The sequence below is a fragment of the Nicotiana tabacum genome, chromosome 1 (genome assembly GCF_000715075.1).
Source record: "Nicotiana tabacum cultivar K326 chromosome 1, ASM71507v2, whole genome shotgun sequence".
Lineage (NCBI taxonomy): Eukaryota > Viridiplantae > Streptophyta > Magnoliopsida > Solanales > Solanaceae > Nicotiana > Nicotiana tabacum.
The window spans coordinates 206,399,085-206,412,325 of NC_134080.1; the positions used below are offsets into that span (position 1 = coordinate 206,399,085).

At 34.9% G+C, this 13,241-nt stretch overlaps 2 protein-coding genes across 4 annotated transcripts; both read right to left on the reverse strand.

The window, feature by feature from the left end:
* Window positions 1–351: 351 nt before the first annotated feature.
* LOC107806069 (sphingolipid delta(4)-desaturase DES1-like) lies at window positions 352–4,024 on the reverse strand. Of its 2 annotated transcripts, XM_016630184.2 has the most exons (3): window positions 3,741–4,023; window positions 2,707–2,775; window positions 352–1,356 (listed from the first exon to the last, which is right to left on the reverse strand). In XM_016630184.2, exons 1-3 carry the CDS (start codon window positions 3,906–3,908, stop codon window positions 526–528), a joined length of 1,068 nt encoding a protein of 355 aa, XP_016485670.2. In that variant the 5' UTR covers window positions 3,909–4,023; the 3' UTR covers window positions 352–525. The 2 variants fall into 2 exon arrangements, with proteins under 2 accessions (XP_016485670.2, XP_016485671.2); XM_016630185.2 differs by lacking the exon at window positions 2,707–2,775 and having other exon boundaries at window positions 3,741–4,024.
* Window positions 4,025–6,572: 2,548 nt separating this feature from the next.
* Window positions 6,573–11,823, reverse strand: LOC107806071 (E3 ubiquitin-protein ligase AIRP2-like). Of its 2 annotated transcripts, none has more exons than XM_016630188.2 (5): window positions 11,521–11,818; window positions 9,753–9,903; window positions 9,551–9,617; window positions 9,209–9,443; window positions 6,573–7,167 (listed from the first exon to the last, which is right to left on the reverse strand). In XM_016630188.2, exons 1-5 carry the CDS (start codon window positions 11,610–11,612, stop codon window positions 6,957–6,959), a joined length of 756 nt encoding a protein of 251 aa, XP_016485674.1. In that variant the 5' UTR covers window positions 11,613–11,818; the 3' UTR covers window positions 6,573–6,956. The 2 variants fall into 2 exon arrangements, with proteins under 2 accessions (XP_016485674.1, XP_016485675.1); XM_016630189.2 differs by lacking the exon at window positions 6,573–7,167 and adding an exon at window positions 7,174–7,355 and having other exon boundaries at window positions 11,521–11,823.
* Window positions 11,824–13,241: the final 1,418 nt, after the last annotated feature.

Genomic DNA, 13,241 nt, shown 5'->3' on the forward strand with positions numbered 1-13,241 from the left:
TATTCCAAGAGGAGACTCTAGGCATATCCAAGGCTTCAGATGTGTCATTTCTTTTCCCCTTTAGTTCCCATTAAAGAGGCTACAACAACAACAACAACAACAACAACCCAGCATAATCCCACTTAGTGGGGTCTGGAGAAGGTAGTGTGTACGTAGACCTTACCCCTACCCTGGGTAGAGAGGCTGTTTCCAAATAGACCCGCATCCTTCCCTCCAAGAACTTCCCACCTTGCTCTTGGGGAGACTCGAACTCACAACCTCTTGATTGGAAGAGGAGGTTGCTTACCCCTCTTGTCTAAAAACAATCTCCCATTAAAGAGGCTATATGCAGTAAAATAAATAACATGGAAATCCCATAACTAAGGATATTATACATGATTAAAGATGAACTTAGTCACTGCTACATCAACTCTATTGCACATGATGCCGAAACTATATCATATTGTTACAAGAATCAAAACAGACAAGAAATATCACATAGTAAGACTGAAAGTATTAGCAAGGAATCAACGACTACCACTGCAACTATTCGGACTTGTTTGCCTTCGTTGACAGCTTTCTCTTCATTCTGCTGAAAGGTCCAACTGTTCGATCCATTATGTACATGTAGATGACCTGGCTCCAAGATTTGTAAGAATCTAAGTTTTCATAATATTCTGGTGCGATCTCCTTCACCTTGTAGAGTTTGCTTCCGGGAATTCTGGGAAAGTCGTGGTGCTCGTTGTGGTATCCTACGCTCCAAGTCATAAGGTTAAGGGGACCGTAATAGGAGTATGTCTCCTGCTCAGGATTGAAGACATAATGCTCGGAGATGAAGTGACCAGCCATTGGATGCATCCCGCCCCCAACAAAGGTGGACAGGATTAGATAAGCGAGTGATTTCCAGCCCCAGAAGTAAACCATAGCTCCATCGAGGGATAGCTGGATAATCAAATTAATGAACTCCCATATGCCAGGTGGTTTAGGTTTAAGAAAAAGTGGCCGGAAAGCATAAAAGAAAAGTTGAAGAATGACCCATATAGATTTTGCAAGTACATTTTTTACGACATGGGCTTCAGCAAGACTCGGGATGTCCATGTCGATTCCATCAACTCCTTGGAAGCGATGGTGCTCGAGGTGATACTTTTGGAAGGTAACAGACATGGGCACACCCACGGGAAGGTTGGCAAATATTCCGAGCCAACGGTTGTAGACTGGAGTAGAGAAAGCGAGGTTATGACTTAGTTCATGAATAGCCAAGAAGAGATTGTGGTTTAGAAAAGAGCCGAAAAAGTAGGCTACTATCAATATCTTCAGCCAACTTGCATCTTGAAGGAAGGTAGCAGTCCAAAGCTGAAGCAAAACAACTCCAGATATCTGCAGAGGACAAAGTTTAGTGATCAATAGGACAAAACATTTAAGAGACCGAGAAATTTAAATAGTCTGCAAGATTATATACAAATTCAAGCATAGTTAAAATTCAATAAGAATACACAGTGAGCACTAATTTGAAAGATTTGCTGCCATAATAGATAAATAAATGACAATGAGTGCTCACTTGAAAATATTGCTGCCAAAATAGTTATCTCAAACCCATCAAAAATAATGAAACATCTTTTATTAATTATATGAATCTAGTAGTACTTATCAGTTTCTGTGACGATTTGCTCATATTTTAGAACTAGTAATTTCTGAAATAGCATCTGCTCTTGTTCTCCAAGGAGTTAGGATGGTGTAATTGCATGCACATGACTGAGTAAATGGATATGATATGAGTCACATGACCAATCCATAGTCGCAGGAATTTTCTGTTGTCACTATCATTTAAGCCGTCTAGGAAAAGACATCTGGAGCAGAACACATAAAACATTATCTATCAAAATATTTGACATTGTAGACAAGGAGTTGTGATTATACCAGTGTATCAATGAGCTAAATTGTAAGTAAGAAAAGTCATAGATAGATGCTAATCGGAACGCCTGACATTCACCAGTTGATACAGTCTTGATTTATCTTTTCCACTTTGGTTTTAGGGGAAAAGAGAAAGTAGGTAAGAGACCAGAGGCGGATCCAGGATTAAACTTGATGGTTCAACTAGTAAAGTTCTTAGCAACGAATCATTTTACTTTATAAATTATGGATTTAGATCTAAAATTTGTTGAAAATTTAGTAGATTTTGACATATAACTTCATGAGTTTAGATCTAATTATGGGTTCGTGAACTCATTTTACTTTTAAGATTATAGGTTTAGATCAAGTATTGTTAAAATTTAGTAGATTTTCACATATAAGACCATGTTTAGCATAGAAAATACTATGAAACCGCTTTTGGTGTGCTACATGCGCCCCTGAGGGACGCAAGTCATAAATCGAAGACCATATCATGATTTGATTTATTTTCACTTTTCAGTCTCTAAATCCAATCTCCTGGAATAAAATTCACCTGAGTGTATGACAAGTCTCATGCTCCATTTCACAACAGTCTAAACACATAAACTTCAAAGTGCTTTCAACAACTATCGCAACCACTCGTAGAAAGAATTACACATATGAGCAGTACAAAAAAGAGCATAAGCAAGAGATGTCCATTCTGACAAAGGCAACATTCTTTTTCTTTTTCAGGAAAAGGGTAAAAAAGAGGATATTGAATCAACAACAACAACAACCACCACTCAGTGGGATCCCACAAGTGGGGTCTGGGGAGGGTAATGTGTATGCATATCTTACCCCTACCCTGGAGGGCAGAGAAGCTGTTTCCGGAAGACCCTCGGCTCGAGAGGAAGAATAGGAAGGATACTGAATCACCATTACAGAAAATCTTGAAGTTTGAAAGGCTGTTATATGTTTCACAATTTATCTGATTCGAGAAGCAAATTCAAAGAAAAAGCTCATAGCATTCCAACTCAAAAAGATTGCCAGCATAAACCTTTATGATAATGCCTAATCCAAGGAAAAATCCAAACCCCACAATTGTATTTATCAAATATCCTTGAAAACACAGTTAAGCACACAAAATATATTTCAAAAATAAATAAAAGCCCATCGACTGAAAACTCAACCAATACAACTATAAAGATTCAATCTTTATCCCCCCACATTATCCCAGATCTAGGACACCCTTATTCCCCCTCTCTCTCCCAAAAAGAAACACTTGAACATATTTGCGGTTATAAATTATCTCATTATGGGTAAAAATCTAAATTTTAAAGTAAATTATTTATCAATATAAGAAGGTGTTATTCTTTGTAGGATAGACTAAAAGAAAAGTGTGCCACAAAAACTGCGGCACATGAAGTAATATTATAAAGATTCAATCTTTTACCCCACATTATCCCAGATCTAAGACAACCCAATTAAGCAAAACCAAAACTGCATCAAATTCACACAAATCCAACACTAACTTATACATCAAGATTTCAACTTTATACATATATATTCTATAAATATGGGTATGTTTTGATTTTCCCTTTTTGGAACTCAGTTACTCCAAACTTAATATTGAATGAATTATTAAGACAATTTAGAAATGTGTCATTCAAAAGACAAATAATAAAATAGTGTCAAACAAAGTGGAAGAGAGGGAGTATAAAGATTCAAATTTTGACCCCAACCACCACCACAATAATTATCCCAGATCTAAGACAAATCCATGAAGCAAAACCAATAATGCATCAAATTGACACCAATTTAACACTAATTCATACATAAAGATATGAACTTTATCCATAAATGTATATAAAAATGGGCATAAATATATATACCTTGAGAAAGGCAAAAGGGTCAGGGCCAAAAAGCTGTTTGATCTGAGGGTACTGAGAGAGGATTTGCCTTCTACGAGAAGCATGAGGTTCATCAGTATATGACCAAAAGAAATCATTAGCCATTACTACTCCTTCTTCCTCTTCTCTCTTTTCCCCTTCGAACCCCATTTTTTCTGCTTTTTTTTTTCACCTCTCACCCTTTTTCCCTCTCTTTGTTTTGTTTTTCTGTCTCTGGCCTTCTGTCCTTTTGTGTGGGTGATATTTTCTTGATTTCTATTCTAGTATGCTTGAATGGCTAAATTAGCGGTTTGTTTTAGATTTACAGCTTGTTTGGATAGTTGTTATCCATTGTATCCTATTGTATTGTTATTTTAAATATAATATTTATTTTGATTATTACTTAAATTTTATTGTATCGTATCGTTAAATCTATTGTTATATAACGACGAAATGTATCACTTTATGTAACGATCGATTTGGTGTGGTCGCGTCGTTACCTTGTCTCTTTCTCTCAATCTCATCCTTTATTATTATTAAATTATTTTATTTTATCATTTACCCTACTTTTTTATATAGTAATTTTACATTGTATCATAATTTTTCTTTATAATATTGCAAATATATTTTTCAAATTGCTGATGCGTGATATCATGAAACGATGGCAAACGACACAATCTATCCAAACATTATATTTATCAAACGATACAGTACAATACAATACCGTACGATACGATATATTATGAAACGATGCATTTAAATATTACTCCCTCCGTTCCAATTTATGTGAACTTGTTTGACTGAGCACGAAGTTTAAGAAGAAATGAAGACTTTTGAAATTTGTGGTCCTAAACAAATCAAAAAAGGGCTCAGATTATTTGTGTGGTTCTAAAAGCTTCTTATTAAGGGTAAAAATATAAGTTTAAGCTAAATTGTTACCAAATTTAGAAAAGAGTCATTCTTTTTGGAACAGACCAAAAATGAAATAGGTTCACGTAAGCGGAAACAGATGGAGTAATAACAATAATATAATAAGAGTTGAATTAAATAATGGCAATTAGGAAAGGACCCACAAAAGAAACGTACATATCACATATGGACCATTTTGATTCTGTTGCAGACCAGCATTACAGCTTGGAATTATGATTGTAGTCTCTTACATAGGCCACTTGAATTAGATTGTGGCCAAAAATAAGAAATAGCCATATTTGTACCTGATAATTGAAAAATAGCAATTAATAACTTTTTCATTTAAAGATAAAATCTGAACAAAAACATTCTTAAAAAATCGAAAATATTTCAGCATAATATACCGGAGTTAAAGTTTTTTATATATGAGTTTCCAGCATAAAATGCTAAAATTTTATGATGTGCTGGAGTTCCATCACAATATGTTGGAAGTTTATATGTAGAAACTGCATAATCCCACACATTATACTGCAACTTTCCAAGTGCTGGAGTTCCAACAGAATACGCTGAAAGTTTATACACAGGAGCTCCATAATCTAGCATATTATGCTAAAACTTTCCGTGTTTCAGCAAAACAATAGGTATTTTTCAATGACTTTGTAGCCGCCGACTATTTTTCAATTACTAATCGAAAAACTAACTAGCCCGTGCTATTTTTACTTTTGTAAACCGTAGCCATCTAGTTCTCTATCTAGCCAATTGATCATGTCCAAATTTGTCGAAAGAGAGCTCTTTGGGAGAAATTCAAAAATAGTCAGATTTACAACTGGTCGTTCAAAAATAGCCCAGTTTCAAAAGTGATCGAAATTTAGCCACTTTTCATATAAAGATAAATCTGAGCGAAAACACTGTTCAAAACCCGGAAAATACGCCAGTATATTATATTGGAGTTCCAACATAAGTATGCTTGAACTCCAGCATATTATACTGGAGTTCCAGGATAAGTCCAGCATAATATGATGGAGTTCCAGCAAGTATAATTTTCCAGTATAATATACTGGAGTTTGAAGCACCGCTGCTCCAGTCTCCAGTATATTATACTGGAGTCAGCAAAGTATACCGGCCCAACATAATATGCTGGAGTTCATACACAAGTGCACCGAACTCCTGTATATTATGCTGGACCGGTCTCTGTTGCATCAAAATAATGACTATTTTTCATTGACTTCGTAAATACTGGCTATTTTTGAATGACCAGTCTTAAAACTAGCTATACCGTGCTATTTTTAAGAGCTCTTTCTATGCTGAAACAAAGTGCACAAACAGCCGTATTACGCTTTAGAAAATAATTAAAATTTATAAAATATTTAAAATTTAACCGCCTTTGGAATCAAAACTTCGCACCGCGAGTCTGACAGTTCAATCGCAGGCCCAAAGTTCAGAAGTTCAGCACGTCGGATCTAAGTTCGAATTGACGAAACCTAACTTTAAAAGAAGAAACAGCACGAATAAGAAGGGTCTGAACTCAAAATTTTGCCAAATCTGGCTAGATTTTAAATAACTTTTAAAAACTAACTATAGTTTAAATATCTAAAAGTGGCTACCTGGTGCTATTTCTACTGAAATAAGATAACCTCTTTACATGGGTAGCCTTAACTTCATCTCCACTGTGCATTCTCAATAGTTGGGTTTAATACAACCATTCTCTCGTGCTTAGTCCAACTTATAAGGGCTCGTTTGGTACAAGGTATAAGTGATAATTAATCACAAAATTAAATTTGAGATGAGTTTATCCCATATTGGTTGGAATAAAATCGTGGTAGAATTTTTTTTATCCTTATAGGAAGGTGGAATGATAACTAATCCCGGGATAACTTGTTTCCCAACCAAACAACCCCTTAATAGTAAGATGTGAAAGCTAGATTCTTGATAGTGTAAACATTATTTACTTGAATAAAAAGAGTGATTATTTACACTGGCAATGTATATAAATAGTCAATATATGAGGTTGGCTTCTGTGCCAGACATGAAAATGAGAAACCAAACAACCAAAAAGAAATAGTAATGTCAAGAACCAAACTTTGCAACTGTACAGACATGTACAAATTAGGAGATTAGAGAATTATAAAGCTCATTTTAGCTTAATCTAACTTACCTTTTCAACCCCCCGCGCCTCGATAATACAGGCTGGGTTTCTTCTAATCACAAAGTGAAAAGGAAACCACCTTCATATCTAAATCCAAATACCATAACCTTTTCCAATCTAGCATTGACCAATTTCAACAAGATAACCAATAGGACATTGCTCCTCTACCTTAGATGAGTATCATATGTGTCAAAAACATTATCCGGCACCATCAATGGCAACTTGTCTATATACATGAACAGCCTTCTCAGATTCTCTCTCGTAATTGTTGTCATGTCCACCGCATCTTTGCTGTCCATATATACCCACAGATCCCCCGAGCTCACCCTTTTCAGGCTGTCGCGGCAAAAGGGGCATGACTGTGACCTCGAACGCCTGTAACACATCAACGAAGGTCCTTGTTAATTTGCATCATAGGTACATTGAAAGAAGCAGACACGTGCAGTAAAGAGAGAAGACAAAGAGTAGTGGCCAAAAATCTTTCCCTTTAGATTGTAACTCAAATTTCCACATACTATTTGATGCTTAACAAATTGCTCTCACTGCAAGTGGTTACAATTTTCCTACATCAATAAGCAACTTGTAATCTCTCCAAAAAGAAATGCAAAATCCGCAAAAAGAATAAAAAGAGAGGAGAGATCCCAACCCTCGAGCAAATGACATAACTATTTAACCTCAGAGTCGAAAAAGCACCCCTAAATAGATAGTGATATGTTCATCATATATTACTAGGGAGGCGCTAAGAGATTCCTTCTCGTGTGTGTTCAAAAAGAAAAGAAATAGGAAACATAGTTACACTTAACGCAACAAAAAGGAGAGAGCTAGTAGAAAAGAGCGAGCTGACTACTCAAGCTCAGAGAGTAAATGAGACATTTCCAGATCACAATTACTACACCCAGAATATAGTTTAGATGCGGAGCAACTTATTTCCCGGCAGTAACATTATGCCTTCTCTTGTGCATCTAGAGAACCAACGGAGACCGGTTTTCTTACCTTTTTCCTAAGGGGTCTCATAAAGAGGACAACATTCTATAAGTAATTTTTACCAATTATGATCATTAATAGAGATTGCCATTAAGCCTCAAAATGAAAAATGTTTGCTTATGCAAATCACGTCTTCATCTGAATAGTTTTTTATACTTCCATATAGAGAAGTTGACCTTCATATGTTCTTATTCTTGAATTATGAATTATCTTGGAATTTATGTAGTGATTGCAAAAGTTGGCTGAAGACAAATTTTTGCATAATGGGAAAATACCTAAACTGAGCAGTGAAGTTACATGGACTAGCAAATTGGTATAGATAACAAGTCAGGACTCCAACGAAATAAAACCGTCTCGAGCAACATGTTCAAAGAAGAATTACCAGAAGTTAGTCCTAACATACGGGGCGGAAAAAGAGAGTATAGACGTGCTTCAGAACAAAACTCCTGTATAATTACTACTCAGCAACCAAAATATAAAACATCCTAGCTGCAGTATCGGATCACACAAAAGAAACAAGTTTTTTTCTTATATGCCACTTAATTTGCATGAAAAAACTATAATTTCATGTAGAACAACTTAAAAACAACATTTTATTACTCATTAACCTGATTGACCATTAAGGATTAAGGAAAAAAGGTGTTAAGCACGCATATTAGTCCAGCATAAGCTTATGCCAAGATCATTTATGATCACTCCCTGTCTCCGTGTATATAAAAAAAAATTGGTGACTGAGAAATATCTGATGACAAGTGGCTCACGGTTCGGAACTCGATGTGAAATGGATGCACCCCCCTCCCCTACCCTAAATACCAGGTTTATATCTGCAACAGGGTTCGAACCCGTGACGTGAGCCTAACCACACATTATGCACTGTGCTTTCCACTAGACAAAATCCCCTGGGAGCCTCTCACTGCCTCGTAGAAGAAATACGAAGTGATTCATCACTGCTAGAGAAGTTTCTCAAATTTACTAAATTCCCCCAAGTAATTTCCTTGTCGCAGAACGCTGTAACTTTTTTTAACAACTGCAACGTCTTCATCATGCACATATTACAAACACCATGTCAAAAGACAGAGCTCGACTATCACAAATACTTTTGGCTACTTCCCTTAAAAACAAAAAAATGGAAGGAAGAAAAAGGTCATATCTGTGGAACTCTGTACATACATTACCTTAATCTATGCCCAAGATATGTGGCAGCACGCTTGTGCCAGATGCATTTTACATGCATCAGATGTTTCCAAATTGACTGTTTCCAGAAAAAGACAACCGAAGCAAGAAACAACAATGGCATAAGCATGTCCTTTTTCTCCAGGAAAACCCTTGTATTTTTTCTCTATGTTGGGGTAGTAAGGTTGGAGTAAGGATCTTTTCACTTAATTCATGATGTAAGTTTATCAATTGTGTATCAAAAAGTTATGAAACATACCATTCGCGATAGCATTTCAAGCACATGACATGATTGCAGTTGGGAAGGACAAATTTGTTGTTCATTTCCATACAGATTCCACATTCATCTTCCCTTTCAATGTCCAAATCATAAGCTTGTCTGTAATCCTCATCATCTCGTCTCCTGTATCTCTCCAGGCAAACTGCTTTTTGCTTTTTGTCTTCCGAGTCCGTCACACCTCTTTCAAGTTGAAGTAAAGAGGGATAAATAACAGCTGGACAAGGAAGATCAACATGATTATAAGCGACAATTATCTAAGTTTACATGATTTATCAGAAGTATTTGTCATTAGATCAACAGAAGAAAAATATAGAAACTCGCCATAGAACTCCCTAATGCTTGCTTTCCTTTCATGAGTTGACATGGTTGTGGTGCCATCGACATATACCTGCAGCAAGGTAAAAGGTACTCAATTGAATACCCTAGATATTGCAAAATGAGAAGAAGTTTGAATGGAAGAATTTGGCGCTTGAAAAGAAAAGAAGAGAATTTTGGTAATGCGTGAATTAAAACGATTCAAAACCTTGTAAATAAGAATTCTCAACAAACCAAGGGCACCGGCGAGATGGCAATCAGTCCATTGCACTAAGAAAAGGAAGACGTGTGCCGCAGGACTGTAGGACATTCGCATCTGTAAGCAAGCTCCATCATACTCCCCGGAAAAGTCAGATGCACTGCAAAACCATATTACGCCCATCAGATGCCAAAGGACCAAACAAGAAGGCAGAGGTAAACACTATATTACCTGGTTTGGAGACACATTCACCACAAACAGCAAGTGATTGTCACCAAAATCAAATCATCAATTCATTATGTCTTGATGACGGGACATTTTCTTAATGATCTATTTTTATTGATGGTGGTGTTCGGGCAAACTTGTGTGCACCTCGATTATTCCACCGGGTACCTGCTACCTCCCAGCAACATAGGTACTGGGTAACTCTACCCACTAAGGGTTAGGCAGATAGAAAGAAATCACCTAGTGTTTAATGATCTATTTTATGGATATGCCGTCGACAAAAGGTGGGTAATTGGTTTATTCGATACTAAATTGTATGCCACGTTTCGACGGTTAAATGAAATTTCATTCTAGTGTTGCCTCCAACTCCAAGTCCCTTACTAAGCAGATGGCAGCACTGGGTTGCTGGTCGATCCACCCACCCCCCGCCCCACCCACCCACACACACACACACCACACAACCCAAACAAAAAAGAAAAAAGTACTCTTAGAAAAGGAAAGCAAAGAGGGGTCCACAAGGGACAGGTGGACAAGCGGGTGGATTAGCCGAGGGGCATGCAAGCTGGCTCAAGACATCAGTTCTATACTAAAAAGAAGGATAAAAGAAAAAACCAAAGGCAAAACAGAAGAGCACTAATGGAGAGAAAAATGACCTACTAAATAACTACTAACATTTTACTTTTTTGAGTCAAATTTTCAGCTCTAACACCAGATTGCAACAATCAAATATTCAATGACAGAAGCAAATTAAAAAAAAAAGGTAAGCCTTGATAGTTTATATATAAAGTTCCATAATAAGAACATTAGAACTCTCTTCAGAAGCTAAGTATCAATTAGCATTGAAAATGTTACCTTTATCTCTAGTTGAAGCAATCAAATTAGGAAGTGAACTTCGAACTAACACTGATAATCAAATATATACTCGCTGCCACAAATTACTTAGCAACTGTAACTCCAAAAATCCCATTTTGGTAGCCAAAACAGTCTCCAAAAAAATAAATCAATAAGTTAACTACCTCCAGAAAAAAAAAAAAGATTCTAACTTTATTGTTAGAAAAACACCTTAGGGTAAAATTTTTAAAAGGTAGAATAAAATAAAAAGATTAAAATTTCAAAATTCAAGAAAACAAAAACCCATATCAGTAAAAATTATTTCTGAACCAAAACAGGAAAAAAAAATAGAAAAATAAAAAATGATTCAAACAGGGTTGAAACCACAAACAACCTAAAGAGGTGAAAAGGTTTCAGAATAATCAATAAAAAGATTAAAACTTCAAAACATAAATATAACAAAAACCAATATCAGTAAAAAAATTCTGAACCAAAATATTTAAAAAAATAAAATAAAAGGGACTCAAACAGGTTGAAACCACAAAACATCCTAAAGGGGTTAAGAATTTCAGAAAACTTTAAAGCCAATCATAATAAAATTCTAAGAAAACACCATAATTTTTTCAGATATCAATAGAGACCAAAATGAAGGAAAAAAACACTTTTTGTTGGCTAAGAACAAAAAATAATTAGAAAAAAAGAAAAAAAAAAGTTGACTTACAGAGTATTAGCATGTTGAATATCAGCTTCAAGAACTTTAAGAGAATCCTTGAATGATTTTCGCATTGGCCCTCCTAATCCTCCGGTATACATATCCCCTCACACACACACACACACTCTTTACTTCAGTTTTCCTCAGAATAAAACAATCATTAGTCACCCTTTTCCTCTTTCACTCTCATTTAAAGAAAATCTTGAAAGAATTTTACCAAATTTTGATGAGTGATAGATAAAACTCTGCTGCTGTAACAGTCCTATGTTGTTGTATACTCTAATGAGGAAAAAGAGAAAATGGGAGGAGGAGTTGTTTTCAGTGGGACACGTGGTATTCAGCTTATGACACACACACACGAGTGGCTTGAAATGTAATAACAATGTTTTTCATGGGTAAAACGGTAATAAACTACAAGCATAATCAATAGGAGTATTAATTAGGTAGGAAGATTTAAAATAAAATAAAAAAAGGGCAGCTCACACGAGTTATCCTGCACTCACCTAGCGTTTGGGAAAAGATCCTGCCCCTAAAGAAAATGATGTAAGCAATTTACATGATACAGGCATTAATGACATAATGTATGATTCAAACTCGTGACATATAGATCACATGTAAACAACCTTTTACTCAAAAAAAAATTAACAAAAATTTAAAAATTAAAATTTATTTTTATAATAAACCATAAATATTTGTATGTCATACTAACATCTAAATAAGGATAAAATAAAAGGTTAAAATTTAATATATATTTTTAAAAATATAAAGGTATCTTTTTGACATATTAAAAAAATTGTATCAAACAAACTGAAAGGGAGAAAGTAATAAGAAAATTCAGGAGTAAAATGGGAATGAACTTTACAAACATAATTGATAATAAAAATATTTATATTTAATACTAGTTCAAATTGATTAATAGTTACGTTGTGGTGATATGCTTTTTAAAAGCTCACACTTTTAGGTGTAAACAAGATATGGTGCCAAAAACAAGGGGATTGGGTATGCCTAATTTCTTTTATGAAAAGCTTAAGAGTACTTTGTGTTTAACAAAAAAAAATTGGCATGCCTAATTTATTCTATTAAAAGCTTAAAAATACGGGGCAATTCGGTGTACTAAACTCCTGTTATATGCGGGATCGGGAAAATGTCGAAGCATAAGGGTCTATTATACGCAGTCTTACCCTATATTTTTATAAGAGACTATTTTCATGGGTTCTTGATTACATGACAACAACTTTAACACTTATGGCTCCCTTCACAAAAGCTTAAAAGTACGTTGTGTTTAATTTTAAACTACTGTGAGAAGAAGATTTTGACTTGAGTAGCTTTGGCAAGTTGAAACTTGTTAGGAATCGCACTAATTATTTGTAAGAAATAATATAATCTTAAATATTATTTGCTATAAATGTTTTGGATATTTAACGAATAAATTGAGTTATTTATAACTGATTCTAATTTATTTAAAATTGACATACAATTTTTTATTTATTACGATAATTGACATTTAAAATAAAAACTAAATAATATACGCTGAATTTGATGTCGGTTAGATCATCTCTAAGGTAAGGGCCTATTATTTATTGTACAAGAGTAACTATTTAGAAATTTCAAATTTAAATTTTAGAAAATACTTATGTAAGTATATCTTTTTAAAATTTTGATAGACAATATAAAATTGTACACAAACTGACTCGAACTAATATCTATTACTTAGTATACTAAATTAAATA

What these genes read in the sequence shown, in the direction of transcription:
- LOC107806069 (XM_016630184.2), bottom strand. Translation starts at nt 3,908, where the DNA reads ATGGGGTTCGAAGGGGAAAAGAGAGAAGAGGAAGAAGGAGTAGTAATG. An exon ending in ACCCTTTTGCCTTTCTCAAG is followed by an intron (nt 2,776 to 3,740) that starts GTATATATATTT and finishes ATGGTGATTCAG; the next exon opens with TATCCTTCCTATTCTTCCTC. An exon ending in CTCTGCCCTCCAGGGTAGGG is followed by an intron (nt 1,357 to 2,706) that starts GTAAGATATGCA and finishes TGTCCTCTGCAG; the next exon opens with ATATCTGGAGTTGTTTTGCT.
- LOC107806071 (XM_016630188.2), bottom strand. Translation starts at nt 11,612, where the DNA reads ATGTATACCGGAGGATTAGGAGGGCCAATGCGAAAATCATTCAAGGAT. An exon ending in TGAGAATTCTTATTTACAAG is followed by an intron (nt 9,618 to 9,752) that starts GTTTTGAATCGT and finishes ACCTTGCTGCAG; the next exon opens with GTATATGTCGATGGCACCAC. An exon ending in AAGCATTAGGGAGTTCTATG is followed by an intron (nt 9,444 to 9,550) that starts GCGAGTTTCTAT and finishes TTCCTTGTCCAG; the next exon opens with CTGTTATTTATCCCTCTTTA.